This window comes from Equus asinus, chromosome X (assembly GCF_041296235.1).
Source record: "Equus asinus isolate D_3611 breed Donkey chromosome X, EquAss-T2T_v2, whole genome shotgun sequence".
NCBI lineage: Eukaryota > Metazoa > Chordata > Mammalia > Perissodactyla > Equidae > Equus > Equus asinus.
Genome location: NC_091820.1, coordinates 26,793,237 through 26,809,048, shown reverse-complemented (window position 1 = coordinate 26,809,048; position 15,812 = coordinate 26,793,237). Strand labels below are relative to the sequence as shown.

The 15,812-nt window shown below is 36.0% G+C and overlaps 1 protein-coding gene across 12 annotated transcripts in view; it reads left to right on the top strand.

The window, feature by feature from the left end:
- DMD (dystrophin) overlaps positions 1 to 15,812 on the top strand; it is a 2,265,680-nt gene that overhangs the window by 799,741 nt on the left and 1,450,127 nt on the right. For 9 of the 12 annotated variants that reach the window (XM_070503127.1, XM_070503123.1, XM_070503121.1 and 6 more), the window contains exons 8-9: positions 7,957 to 8,138; positions 9,316 to 9,447. In XM_070503127.1, the coding sequence (XP_070359228.1) occupies positions 7,957 to 8,138; positions 9,316 to 9,447 (314 nt within the window). The remainder of the gene's footprint in view (positions 1 to 7,956; positions 8,139 to 9,315; positions 9,448 to 15,812) is intronic. The other 3 variants (XM_070503126.1, XM_070503129.1, XM_070503128.1) reach the window with 1 other exon arrangement.

The following is a 15,812-nucleotide window of genomic DNA, read 5'->3' as shown; positions in this document are numbered from 1 at the left end:
TGATTCTGACTAGCTTTTGAACTTGGCATCAAACCACTGTGGGCTTCAATTTCCTCATTTGAAAAACCTTGCAGGACATTTAGTCCTGCCCAAAACATCCATGGAGACATTTGGCTCATGATTTGTTAAATAATACAAACATGTGACTTCGTTAAAATTTTATTTATATTATTTTTATTGTAATTTATGATGAATTTCGGATTTCATATTTATTCTTGCTTTTTCCTCATCATGAAGTTCAGCAGGGTTACTCTTAAGTGGATGAGCAATTGCTCTCAGGTAAATGTTGGCTTGACTGTTGGCTTTATATTTGTTCTATCTGTTAATTTCAGTTATATAAATTTGATTTTGTCCGCATCTTCATGAAGTTGGTGGCTGTATTTGAGTGTGACCACCAATAACCTGGGTGATAACTTGTTCAGTGCTTTGCTCTTCGTCCTTTAACACTTAAATAAATCTCCAAGTTGAAGGACAATGCGCTACCGTCAGCTTTTGAAGTTTGCTATGCTAGCCTTCCACTGTGTTGTTCGTCCTGTGATCCCTGTTCAGTACTGATGTATAAACATTCCAACTTTCTGGTGGAAATCTTGGATCTTCTGGTCTTCTGCCATGGTCTTCTGGTTTTCTGGAGCTTCTGCCATGCCTTCCATGGACATACACTCGCTCAGCATAATCCATTAGGTCATCTACATTTTCTTCTGCATTCTCCACAGTGCACTCAAAAGTTTCATTTACATCTTCCAAAGGCACAAATTGAAGTCCAAGCAACATGGATGCACACTTATAGATGTTACTTTTCATTGTCATATACTCACGTGTTAAACCCAAAGAAGACATTTTTCACCAAAGTGATTGTGAAATGTGAAACAAACATCCTTTTATTTGTGTGTTTGGTAGGAGTAGTCAAATCACATTCATATTTGCGATCTCAAAATCCATCATGCACAATGAAGGGCTAATGTCAAGATTTCTTTCCCGGGCAAATGCAAGTACTTTCTCATATATATATCTGTAAGTGTCTTCTTGCCTTTTCATTGTTAGTGCATAAATCAATGGCATAGTGTAACACAGTACTACACCGTGCACAGTAAATAACTGAGTGAACTGTGTTGGTGCCGTCTTGAAGGTGCCATCACTGAATAATGTGCTGGCACTTAAATGTCGAATATTGTCATAAATTGTATAAATAAGCATTCTTTTGTCATCTTGAGCACCGGCATCGTTCATAAGAAATGGTTCTCTGAGTCTGGTCACTTTATACTCCTCTGGAATTTCGATTCCATGCGCTGAACTTGGGTTTGGAGGCCTATATCTGTTTTAAATTTTATTTAATTTAATGAGTTTCTTTCTGGTAGCATTAACAGGACCTCTTCATCATGAATATCATGGAGAGTCCTTTGAAGTACCTGTGATGGTGTTGCATTTGGTTCTTCTTATGCGTGTTATTTTAACCTATTCAGGGTTTTTACTTCCCCTTCAACACCAGTGTTGTGCCTACGTTTCCCTGTTCCATCTTGAATGATTGTGATGTTATCCCAATCCTGACTAGTTGTACATCAGGTGTTGCAGATACTCCTCTCTTCACAGAGCCGGGATCTTTTACTCTTATCTCTGTTAGGGGAATGGAAATGATAACAGAAACCATTATAATGTAGCACTGGCTTTTCTTTTTGTAAATATACTATTTCTGCCATATTCTGCTGAGAAGTTTCAAGTAAATATGTCATATTGCCAAGCAACAGAAGGGTTTTTTTTTTCTTTTGTAGCCATCTGACTGACGAATGGTCCCTGGTTTACTGGTAGGGAAAACCTTACTATGTCTTATGGATTTGACAGCTGGTTTGGCTAGGCTAGATCAGCCTGTATGTAGGTAAGCACCAGCCAAGGGCATGGTGGTCTGTGTCAATTGGCAGGTGAGTGTGGGTGGGATTCACACTCACTAAAACCTCTCCAAATAGTGGCAGGGACTTCTTGCAGTCTACAGTGATCGTACCTCTATAGGACATCGATTCAAGGGAAACATCGCCCAATTACCCTGGGCGATGAGATAGTTATAAGGAGGTTAATTAGATGCCCAGTGTCCCTCTCATGGCAGCTATTACCCCCAACCACTATGTGGTAGGAAGGCCACACTCATTCTCATTCCTCCCAAACAAGTGAGGAGCTCTGTAAAGTGTTTAGGTCAATGCGTTTCTTCACCGCTTGTTTTATATAGTGACTTGCCTGAACACCTTCTTTTAAACTACACCCTTATTGAATGACCCAGCTACATCTGACCAAATGCCCAGTGACACATTAATGCACCATGCATCGTGAGATCCCATCCTCAGCTTGTCATCCTCTGTGCATTTCTCTAACTGTAGGATTCTTTCTCAGTACTCATAGTTAATATAAATCCCACTCTTCTGCAAGATTTCAACCCCGACCCATCCACCTAACCCCATGTGCCATTACCAGCTAGGCTGCCAAAGCAAGAAGGGTTATTATTGGCAATACAGCCACAACACAATTATTGAACCAATGAGACATGGTAGTATTTTTAATGTATTAGTCCTGTAAACCAAAAGTATAAACAAACATTATGAGCTATTTGAACCCAGGTATGTTTTCTATGCATGGATGTTTTTGACAGGAACAAATACCAAGGACCATTTGGCATGGACCAAATATGCCTATGGACATTTTTTTCTTTTTCTTTTTTTTTGCTGAGGAAGATTAGCCCTGAGCTGACATCTTTTGCCAATCTTCCTCTTTTTTCACTTGAGGAAGATTAGCCCTGAGCTAACATCTGTGTCAGTCTTCCTCCACTTTATATACGGGTTGCCACCACAGCATGGCTGATGAGTGGTGTAGGTCTGCACCCTGTATCTGAACCTGTGAACCTGCGCCACTGAATTGGAATGTGCCAAACTTTAACCACTATGCCATGGAGCCAGCCCATGGACATTTTTGATAGGACCAAATTTCAAGGACCTTTTGGTGTGGACCAAATGTCTCCATGGATGTTTTGCACAGGACCAAATAAATGTCTGCTATTCTTGAAAAATTATGAAATTTCACTAAATGATTTATTTGTTCCATTATAGCCCTCAATATCAAAATTCTGATTTGTATTGAAACACTCATCAGAATCAGTGTTATTGTTCATTAAATAAAATATTCTAGCAGTATTATGAGTTTTCAACATTTTCATTCTGAGAAAGCGTCAAAGAATGGATTAGAAATTATTAATTTAAACTTTTGTGGCAATGAACTCTTTATATAGTAGAGATTTAGTGCAAAGATTACTTTCATAGAATTGTAAGTTCTTATTTTGGAGGTTTAGCCACTTCTCTCATTTCATACATCTTAATGTCTTGTAATAAAAAAGTATAAATCACATTCCATCATTCTCACACTTCTCAAATGCTATAATAATCATTATTTATAACATTATTTTTTTAGTCAGTTGCTATCTTACACAATTTTCATCAATTTCTATGGCTTTAGCTACTCTGTTAGTTCCTCAACAGATAGTTAGGCGCTCACAGAGTCACAGGCAAGTGAGGATTACCCTCAAGTCATGAAATTTCTTTTGATTTCTAGTATAATGTACAGCCTATAATTATTTGCTGGGTCCCTCATCCACTGAATACTCATAACATAAGCTAAGCATATTCTATGGCACACAATAATTGCTTTGTAAATATGTAATAAATGATAAATGGCCTTTCCTTCGAACCAGCTTCTTCTGGCTTCCCATTAATAGTACTAATGGTCTCCTACAACTAGATCTGTTTTTGTATTAATAACACAAATGACAAAATTTGCAATACAGCAACAATATCAAGTTTTATAAAGTTTACAGTCTTTTCTAAACATTATTGCATTTGACCTTCACAACACAATGATGTAATTGGCACTGTGATTTGTTTTTCACAGATGAGGAAACAAAAGTAAATGATGTTAGGTATATTTCTTTACAGATATAAATATTCAGATACAGAATTTTTTTTAAATCCAGCTCTTCAGAATCAGAATTGCTTATTCTTTCACTGCATCACACTCTCTTCTAATAAATTCCTATTAATAAGTTTAAATTTACAAGTGAATTTCATCACTTGAATGTTATCAAATGATGAAACCATCACTCAATATTTGATATGAAAACACAAAGCTGAATTTATTGCTTACTTAAATAAGGGGGAACTATGCTGGTCAGCCACACTTTCTCAAAGTAGAGTTTTCTTAGGTCTTGGGGGAAACCCGGAGGTCAAAAAGATCTGTGAAAAGATCATTCAGAGTTAGCAGTAGGTTGATGTCACCTTTAGAAGCATGGTTGTTTACTCAGGGGAGACAACTGTTAATTGGCTTGCATTCAGAATTTTGTTCACTGGAGTGAGTCAACTCCTGATTTGCAGACTTTCAGAAGAGAGTGGTTGCCACTGGTTGGCTTGGGTCAGTGTGATCAAGACCATGTAGGCAGGTAATTGTTAATTAATTAAATAGACTGAAGCCCGTGTTGGTGGCTGCTCGCTACCTTTGCTACAGAACAAGCCGTTTCCTCCTTCCATCTTCATCCTCCTCCTCAATTTTATTCTCAGTTTATCAATCTTTCTACCCTTAGGGCTTAGGACAGAATTTTGTATATACGCATTTCCAAAGACTGTGGAGTAAATAATTTGAAACTGAAGGAAGCCATTTTGGACTTATCAGAATTTCTGTCATGCATCCCTTTGTTTTTATTACACAGCCTATTTTAGTTCTCTAACATCTCCTATCCAGATTGGGTCCTAGCCTCTTACCTTCCTCCAGCTTTTTTCTCCTTCAATCCATTCTGAATTTAATGGTTTTACTTTACAAAGATTTTAATGGTATCACACTCATGCTCAAAAGTAGTTAGTTGCTCTCCAACCTATTGAACTAAGGCCAAATTTTCTAGTTTTCTATCGATCTCTCAATGTTCCATATAGAGTCTACCTATTTTTTCTTATTATTCACTATTCTCCTCTCTGTGGCTGAGACACCCAAAGGCATTCTTCCTAGAACATGTCTAATCTGTCCCTTCCTCTGTACTTTTGCTCATGCTTTTCCACTGCCTGGAATAGCTTTCCCCGTTCCTCCATTTCCAGCTAATAAAATCCTTAACATACTTATTTTAGTTTCCTTTTCATAAAGAATTTTCTGGTCCCCCAATAATATATAATTTCTTCTTTTTCTGAACATATTAAAACACTAGTGCCAATTAGAGGAACACATTTTCCATTCTGTTCAGCAATGCAATTATTTTGTACTTTTTACTTATTTATTTATTTTATTATTCCAAACTGTGAGCAGAATCCATGAATTCTCTATCTTGTTAATCTCCTGGATAATCTATTAAAGTATTTCAAATATAATAGGTCTTTAGTAAATATGTTGAAGGAATTCAACATATTTTAGAATATCTAAATTCCTTTATTTAAAAAAAGAAATATTGGATTCTACTTACCAGTACAGCTGAATCCCACACAACCTCAGAGGTGGAATGATAATAGATTGGGGCAAAAATGTTGATAGTTTGGTCAAATAGTACATATTTATTGTAATGATTTTTTGTGGTTGTTAAAGATTGGCACCAGAGCTAACAACTGTTGCCAATCTTTTTTTTCCTGCTTTTTTAACCCCCAGATCCCCCCATTATATAGTTGTATATTTTAGTTGTGGGTCCTTCTAGTTGTGGCATGTGGGACGCTGCCTCACTGTGGCCTGATGAGTGGTGCCATGTCTGCGCCCAGGATCCGAACTGGGGAAACCCTGGGCCGCCGAAGTGGAGCTTGCGAACTTAACCACTCAGCCACGGGGCCGGCCCCCTATTGTAATGATTGATGTTTATGAATATTTGCTTTTACCCACCAGATATTTTCTGTAGATAAAATGTATTATAATTTTTGACATTTGCTTGGGGCAATAAAAATAAAGCTTGATCTATTTTTACCTTTATTTCTTTTTATCTTGGCATATATTTGAGGCCAAACATATACATGCACATGTCTATGTATAATATAACGTTCAGTAGGCATGGGTCAACCTTTTTTAAGTCAATGCCTTTTTTACGGCATGGTTTTATTTGATACACTAAAAAATAAACAGAATTCTAAATTATGCTTATTACAGATAAAAGTCACTAGTTACCAGTGAGAAGGAAGAAAACATTCTAGAGCTTCAAAATATGGTGAAGAAGTATAGTATCCACCATGTAATGAACACTAAAAAACAATTATCAAATAAAAGGAAGATGTTAGGCTTCAGAATTTCAAAGCTAAGTTAGTACAATTTTCTTTTTAGAAAGGCAGTGCTCATGCACAAAGTTTTCTTTAGCTCCTCCTTAAAAAATGCTTGCAAAAAATTACCTTCGCCATCTGTTGGTTAATAATTAAATTATAATAAGGAGCAGAGAATATGTGTTGTATAACTTTGTACCTCTTAGCCTTGTGCATTTAAGTGTTCAATAAATATATTTTGAAAAAAATAGCAAAGCAGTGAAGTGGTAGATGATATAACAGTTTGCTTCCGTGAAATTTTTTCAACCCTTGTTATTCAAAGAATGGTCCTCAAGCCAGCAGCTTCAGCATCACCTGGGAGCTTGTTGGAAACGCAGTCTCGGGCTCACCCGCGACCTACTGAATCTGATTCTGAGTTTTAAAAGGTCCCCAGGTGATTCACATGCACATTAAAAATTGAGAAGTACTGTATTATACTCTGGATAGAAGCAGACCAAGGAGCGTTAGTTAACTTTTCCCTCCTCTGTAATTCTTTTTAAAAATACTTAAAAAATAGTTGTTCTGATTTGTCATGTTCCCTCTACTTGTGACGGGATGGACTGAGTGAACGGTTTAACCTCCTTTTATGTCAGCGGACTTAAGATTTGACTCTTGGCTTTTTTTTTTGCTCATAATCAGAACACCTGACCAGAATATACATACTTAACTTAAAACAGATCTTTTAATGCCAGCTAAGCTAAGATAAATTCATGGCAAGAAAAATGCCTGGCACATCGCTGCAAAGTTGCCTTGGCCTCCTGCCAGGACTTATGTTTTAACACTTCTGGGATTAATGATACACTTCACATAAAGGATTCGTTTTACATCTTGGTTCCTGGAATGAGCACAGTGGGTAAATTGTAATGCCAAGTAGCAAAAGAACCTTTTGAAGGAGCTGCCACTTATTATATGTGTTATTACAAATTATTATTGACTTTAAATGCTGGGTTTCTTTCATTCCCTCGATGTGGCAAAGGACAAAATATCAGATCAACTTTATGTGAAGGACTCCTAAATTTATCTCTAAAGTCTGCGAAGGAAAGCGACATATGACTTTAATGGATGTACCATAATGTAAACAAATATTTTTAATATACTTCAGGAATATCACAAATCATTATACAAATGATACCTTGTTTTATTTTTGTTGCGGAAATACACGGTTCATTTCAACACAGAGGCATATTTGGCTCTTTACATAGTTAATCACGAGCAAAAATTTGATTAGAAGGTGCAAGCTTTCTTTACTGGAAGCCAAGGCATTAAGCTCTTTGTGTAATTGTTTAATTACCAATGCACGATTTTAATTGACATGCTACTATAACTTTCCATGGAAAAGAAAATGGAATGCTTTATTTTTGTTTCTTATTTAATGGAAACCACTCTCTTAGATGGGCTAGTTTGGCAATTTGACTTAGGAAAAAGTATTAAAGAATGAAGTTTTTATGTGAACAAGGAAAAGAAATTAACTTTAGTATTCATCTCATTGGTCAGCCAAATTGGAAAGACATTTTAGGCCTGATTATCATGTTCTAATTAGTTTCTCGAGGACATTTATGGACAATCGAGTGCTCATTAATCTGTCTTCTTCCTGTAACATTGATTTGCTCATTCCCCTTTCCGAGACTCAAATATAGAAACCAAAAATTGATGTGTGGTATTTATGTGCTTACAGATGTTGCCACCACTTATCCAGATAAGAAATCCATCTTGATGTACATCACATCACTCTTCCAAGTTTTGCCTCAACAAGTGAGCATTGAAGCAATCCAGGAAGTGGAAATGTTGCCAAGGCCATCAAAAGTTACTAGAGAAGAACATTTTCAATTACATCATCAAATGCACTATTCTCAACAGGTAAAGTGTCGAAAGGACAACTAATATCAATGATATTTTCTATTTTAGATGCATTTTAGGTATTGTGTACACATCTATTATATCCATGGAAATATACACATATGTATACCTAGCATAGTAAATATATATACCCATACACACAAATATATAGATACATGGCATAATATATGTGTTCGTGTGAGTGTGTGTGTATGTGTGTATATAGTGAGAGACAAAGACTGTAAACCTGATATCATGGACTGTAATCTTGCTTTTGAATCACATTGTAAAATACTCTGCTATCGATATGCACCATATTATAGGAATATAGAACACAGAATATATCACATTTCTACTATGTAAAATGAAATAAAATAAAAGATAGACTCATATACAGATTAAACTTTCTATCGACTAGAGGAAAAGCAAAGAATTAGAGTAAGAGCAAAAGGAAGTACTCTGTTTAATAATCTTTTCTTACTTTTAGTGTCAACCTGCTGATGTATTAACAAATTTTGATTGTTCAAGGTAACATTTTTGATAAAAGTAACTTAAAATCTTTTAAATAAAAATTAAATGGAGAATACATATAGTAAATATTTTTCTTATATAATTGTACTGAATCCAGTGGGATTCTTCTATGGCTTGTTCTCGCTCCCAGCAGTGGATATTTGGGGTGTTTTCTTGTACGTTCTTTGACACAAACAATGATGAAAAGCCTTTAGCAAAATTTCCGCTGAAGGCGTGGAAAGCTCTTAGCCCTAATTTTCTCACTCTACTGAGCTAGTTCTATATTTAGCCTGTGAAAGCTTCAGTCCTTTCCAGGGTATTGGTCTGATGAATTCTGGTTTTGTTTCCTTTGGGTTCAGAGAAAATTGCTTTTGGATGCCTGTTTTTGCCAGATTGAAAAGCACCATCCTGTAATAGTGCTGAGGTTGTGTCAGTATGGAATTCTTATGGCTAAATCCTACCCCCATATCTTCCCTGATTACCTGCTCTCCAACGTGACGTTGAGCACCACAATTCTTGGAGTGTACTGGTTTCTAGTATCACTGATATGTCTTTAGGATTAAACTTTTCATCTCACTGTTTCCATTTAATGTTCACTGTTCTAGTGTGTTGGAAAGCCGTCTTTCCGAGGTTACTTATGATGTGTCCTCCTCCTTTCTGTCCACCTCCCCCTAACCCTTTTCTGCAGATCACAGTCAGTCTAGCGCAGGGCTATGAACGAACTCCTTCCTCTCCTAAGCCTCGCTTCAAGAGCTATGCCTACACACAGGCTGCTTATGTCGCCACCTCTGACCCCACACGGAGCCCATTTCCTTCACAGGTCTGTCAACATTTACTCTGTTCTACAAACCAAAGAACTTCTTCATCCAAGATAATCTAACACGGCTTTAGTTTGAATTTTGCAGTGCCTTTTTTCTCCTCCATCAACAGCTGTTTCATTGTTCCAAGTTGCATTAGATACTCTCACATGATGCTGTTTTGTTATTGAGACCTCTCTAGGTGTAATATATGTTGGTTCTTCAAGAATGGGGATTCTCATAATAGTAATTTGTACGGTCATCATATAATTACCCATAAGGTTCTCTTTTACAAAGGCTACCAGTGGTTATAAAAAATCACTAAGCTCATTAAAGGTTTACATAGGTAACTTTTAAAAGAATCGGAAAATGGGTGAAATTTACTAGTAACACTATTTGGGGAGATTTTCTAGATATCAGATATGTAAAGGAAATATATACTCTATATGGATGCTTTTATTATATTTTAATTCTATAAAATGTATTTATATTCTATTTAAGAAAAATATAATGGCAAGCTTCTTCATATGATCTCTTCATTTTTCTCATTTAAACTTTTGTATAACAGGCTCTGTAATGTTTATAAAAAAAAGTCACTCCAAAACCAGGTCAGATTCTATGCACCATTTAATACTTTCCACATAAGGAATATTCTCAGTGCCTTTCCACCATTGCAATAATGTAGGAAACCTAAAAACACAAGGCATTATAGCTTTGTATACGTTAGAGCATGAGAATGAAATGTGCCAGAATTGCTAGATCTGCTAGAATTTCTTTTTAAAAGAAAATGTTACTTGTTTTGCTTAGTAGAGCAATTTGAAAAGTTTTTGAGGAAGTGTCCTTTATCAAAACTACATTATGAAGGGGAATTTAGAAATTATAGCCCCGATCCTATTGGTTAAAAAGTATACATTTTTAGAGACTCATTGATTTTTTTTAAAGACAGCAGTTCTATTTAATTAGAGGTTTATTTGGCACAGTTAATTGATGCATGAGGCTGAAAGTTCTTAACACTGAAAGATTCCCCCGGGGAAACATGTTTCAGGGCATGGTACTGCCCTCTATCCTTGGCTAGTTTCCTTGCAAAGCTGAACAAAGGAGACTGGGTGAGAACATTTCTGTGACTCAGCCTCAGATTCAATTAAATTCCCATCCACGTTTTCACAAAGGCTAGTTGTATAATCTTGAACAAGAAACTTAATCAGTTTCCTCATTATCAGTAAATAAAAATAATTCTGCCACACATTTCTGAGTGTTTACCATATGCCATGTGCACACATTATATGAACTAGTAAAATCCTTGTAATGACTCTTGGAGGTGGGAGGTGATATTTTTATTCCCATTTTAAGTTTAAGTATATCCACTCTTTTCTTTCTCCCCCTCTCCCTCCCTCCCACTCTCCTGACTCTCTCTGACTCTCCAGGCTCTTTTTATCACCATCCTCCCATTGAAACTTATAAGACTTCAAGAATAGGTGTGTACCTCCTAAAATAAAAGCACACAAGCCAAGACAAAGAAATAAGTTTTCCTCTCCTTATTATCACTTTATTGACTTGCCTTTTCCAGAAGGTTTTCTCCAATGCCTTTTCTGGCAGCACATTTTAACCTCATTACCATTTCATTAAGGTGTTACTCAAGTATGATTCCTTAATGAAGTAATTATAAATGAATTTAATTTTGCTAGACCCTATTTGTTCACTCTACTTTTGTCTAAATATTACAAAATATATAATATATCATAAAATATTCATTAAATTCACTTATCTGTTTTATTTAACATGATCCATTGAAAGAAATCTAAGTTATCCTTTAGAAAAGAAGCAGCATGAATCACAATTGGTAGAGAATGATATGTTCTGCCTGTTTCTAAAGGAAGCATATCAGAAGATGATGTTACACATAGTTAGGTTTGATAAGTTTATGTCTTAACTTTTTACTAAGAACATTTTTTCTAGAATTTCTCAGACAGGCTGAGCCTACACTAGCTCCTACAGGTTGTATCTGATCCACTTCAAATGAAGTCAAGACAGGCCAATTGGATTCCATTAGAGGATTTCATTCAAGTGTTTACTTGGTAGTCTACAAGGAAGGGTGAAGTTTTCCATAGTAAGGGAGAGAGCCATCCGAGTGACTGTCCCCTATGGAAAACATAAAATTCATTAACTATCTTCAAAAGTTCCAATATCTTAGAAACATCAATTATTCTTTTCTGTCCCAAACTTGGAAAATCTGATTTATACTCATTGCAGTATATGAACATTGTGAGGTGCGGCAATCTAACCCTGCCTCAGGATCCCTGCCTATAAATGAGTTTTTCTCATTAATTTACCAAGAAGAAATACTATCTGGTGTGAACCCCTAACTTTCCTGCATTGTATCACTTAACTACCATCCATCGTTGGATGGAGAATATCCTTTTTATAGTTATAATTCACTCCTATTTTTATGACTTTGATCATTCCTCTCCTTCTACTCTTAATCTTACATCAAAAATCCCCAATATCTTTTTCACCTTCAATTTCTCTCTCTCTCCTGGAGCCTCACCCTGTCCAAAACTTCTATAGACATGCACCTCCTCTCCCCAAACATACTACTCCATTGTATCTTGTTAATATACTATTATGTGAGACTTTCTTTCACTGACCACCTTCTGTAGGCTATGCGTTATTCATTCCTTTATTTATTCAACAGATAATTATACTTAGTCACCAAATCAAATGGCTTTTTCTCACATCTCAGTCTTTCTACCATCATTGAAATACTTTTCTCATAGCCCCTAGACTGAGTAGGTTCTTCTCTATCTCTGAATATTGTGTATCTCTTTCATTATCTGGCTCTTTCTCTTCTTCCAACTCTCTGAGCATGAGTCTCACATAACCCTTTTATTTGTACACACTCTCTCTTCTCAATATGATTTAATCTCCTGGCATCAAGCTCTATGAGGGTGACCATTGTATCTGTGTTTTCACCATTTCCAATCTCTCTTGAGTTACAGCCACACTTCCAACTCATTTTCAACTCTTTGGTATGTATCTATACCTTGATTTCCACGGATTTCTCAAACCTGGTATGTTCTGAGGTGAACTTTGTTTAATTGCTAGCAAACCTGTTTCTTGTCCTTTTTATGTAAATGAAGATATTACTCAGTAGTCACTGAGACTTCAATATGTGATATGCTCTTTTGTCTCTATATTGATCTGATATTCAATAATGAGACATGTAAAGTCAATTCTTTCTTCACACCATTTCTCCACTGAGTTATATCCCCTCAATATCCATACATGCCCTCTGGTTCAGGCCCTCAATACACGTCTTCTAGATTACAGAATTAGCTTTGCAATCAGTATCACTTTCTTTAGCTTAGCTCCCTTAAATCAGATTAAATTTCCTTATTAACAGCTTTAACAATATCATTCACAAAACTTTCTTCATTTCCTTTTCCTTTATGACAACTCCATCCATTCTCCTAAATTTCATCAAGAAGCTCCATGATCTATTAACAATTTATATTTTGACACTTATTTCACACTAGGCTATTTCATGTTTTCTTTATTCCAACCAAATTAAGTCACTTACTCTCTTCCATCGGTGCAAAGCAATTTCCCATCTTAGCTTTTATGCTTCTCTCAGCCTAGAGCCACTTTTGTCTCCTTTTCAAATTGACCACTTTAATCCAAATTTCAAGGCCTAACCCATAAGTGGCAGAGCCTGGGTTCAAGTTCAGGTTTATCTAACTTCAAGCCCATGTTCTTCACACTAACCAGCACTGAATTTTTTCTACCATGATTCTTAATTATAGGAATACTCGCACATGGAGTAGTATTTGTTTACGTAATCACTTAACACTTATTTATTAATCACTTACTATATGCCAGGTATTATTGTAGGACCAAGTGACTCATCAATAAACAAACATCCAAAATCATTCCTACCCTAATGGAGGGCATATGCTCATGGGAGAGTCATAATATGAACAAGATAAATAGTATAAGTAAAGTAATATTTCAAATAATATGTAGGTAATATGCTTAAGTAAAGTAAAATTTACTAGTAAGTACAATAGTAAGTGCTAAAAAAAAAATAAAAGAAGAAAGTGGACTATGCAATATGTGGCAGAGAAAAGTTAAAATTTTAGATTGGGTGGTCAGAAAAGGACTCACTAAGAAGTTAAATTCCGAGTAAAGATTGGACTGTGTCTGAGCCCTAATAGTGGACCAGATCACATAGAGCCTTAGAAGTAGTGGTGAGGACTCAGGTTTTTATTACCAGTGAGGTGGAAAGCTATTCGAGGAGTGACGTAATCTTACGTTATTTCTACATGGCTGCTGGGTAGAGAATAGACCAAAGGGAGCAAGGATGGAAGCAAGGAAACTAGTTAGAATGCTTTTGAAATAATCCAGGTAAGATATGACAGGACCTTGGATCTGGATTATTTCCTTTTTTTCCCATTTTTTTTATTGTGGTAAAATACACAACATAAAATTTACTCTCTTAACCATTTTTAAGTGTACAGTTCAGTGATATTAAGTGCATTCATAAAGGTGTACCACCATCACCACCATCTAGCTCCAGAACTGTTTTTGGGTTTCTTTAGGAAGATTAGCCCAAAGCTAACATCTGCTGCCAGTCCTCCTCTTTTTGCTGAGGAAGATTGGCCCTGGGCTAACATCTGTGCCCATCTTCCTCCACTTTGTTTTATATGTGGGACGCCTGCCACAGCATGTCTTGACAAGCGGTGCCATGTCTGCAGACGGGATCTGAACCAGCAAACCCCGGGCCACCGAAGCAGAACGTGCACACTTAACTGCTGCACCACTGGGCCAGCCCCTCCAGAACTCTTTTCATCTTGCAAAACAGAAACTCTGTATTCATTAAACAATAACTCCCCATGACCCCCTCCTTCCAGCCCCTGGCAAGACTGCCATTCTACTCCCTGTTCCTATGAGTTTGGCTTTTCTTTTCTTTCTTTCTTTCTTTTTTTTGAAGATTCCACATATAAGCGTAGATCATGCAATATTTCAATTTTTGTAGCTGGCTTATTTCACTTAGCAAAATGTCCTAAAGGTTCATCCATGTTGTCACAAATGGCAGGATTTCCTTCTTTTGTAAAGATGAACAGCATTCCATTGTATGTATATTCCACATTTTCTTTATCCATTCACCGATTGACAGATATTTAAGTTGCTTCCATGTCTTGGCTACTATGAATAATGCTGCAATGAACAGGAGATTGCAAATATCTTTTTGAGATAGTGATTTTATTTCCTTTAGATATATACCCAGAAGTGGGATTGCTAGATCGTATGGTATTTCCATTTTTAAAGTTTTGAGGAACCGTCATACTGTTTTCCATAATGATTCTATCAATGAATATGATGTATAGAATATAATATTCTGGATATGTTTTGGACAAACTGCAGAATTTGAAAATGCAATGTAGAACGCGTGTTTGCTGTATTCCTTGAGAATATTTAATTGTGTTATTGAAAAACCGAAGGGGATAGAGAAAACTTCTAAGAGGCATTAAGCATAAATCATAAGTAAACTATTAGATTATGAGATATAAGTGAAACTCATGTGTTAAACTTAGATACTGAGGAAGCAAATAGCTTGTGAGACGTAGGCAGAGGTCTAAATGTGTGTTAAATATAGATAGTAATTAAAATTCAACAATCTTTCTACCCATTTCCACCTCCTATGTGTATGTGTAATTTCAAGTATTCACTTTTTTTCTTATTGTGAGAGAAACTGAGCATCTTTACATGTGCTTAAGTACCAGTATGATTTCTTTTTCTGGGAAGTTTTCATATGCTTCCCAATTTTTATCAGTCGAGGACTAGTATCATTTCTTATGAGTTTGCAGGAATTATTTATATATTACAAACAGCCATTTTTTGTGACATGGAATACAAATAATTTTCAGTGTATTACTTGTCTTTTGAATTTTTTGTGCTATTTTTCTCCATTCAAAATGTCATTATTTTATGTCAGGAATTCTTTAATCTTTTACGGTTTTTTGTGTCGGCAGGGGGGCAGTCATATTTATTTAGGGCTCTGCTATCGAAGGGGTGCTTAAAAAAGATTCTCCCATGGTTTCTTCTAGTTTTATCTTTTAAACGTTGATCCCACTAAAACTGGTGCAAGTTGCAAAGTTGAGAACAATTTTAATATTTTTCCCAGAAGCTACCCAGTTGTTGAAACCATCTATCAATTAATGCACATTTATTATAATCTAAATGTATGCCTCTTTTAAGAATGAGGAAGCATTTCCTAGAAGCTCCCTAGCATATTTCCCCTCACATTTAATTGGACAGGATTTTGTCACATCCTCATACTTAAACCAATAAGAGGAAACAGAATATACTACCATGACTGGTTTAAACCAAT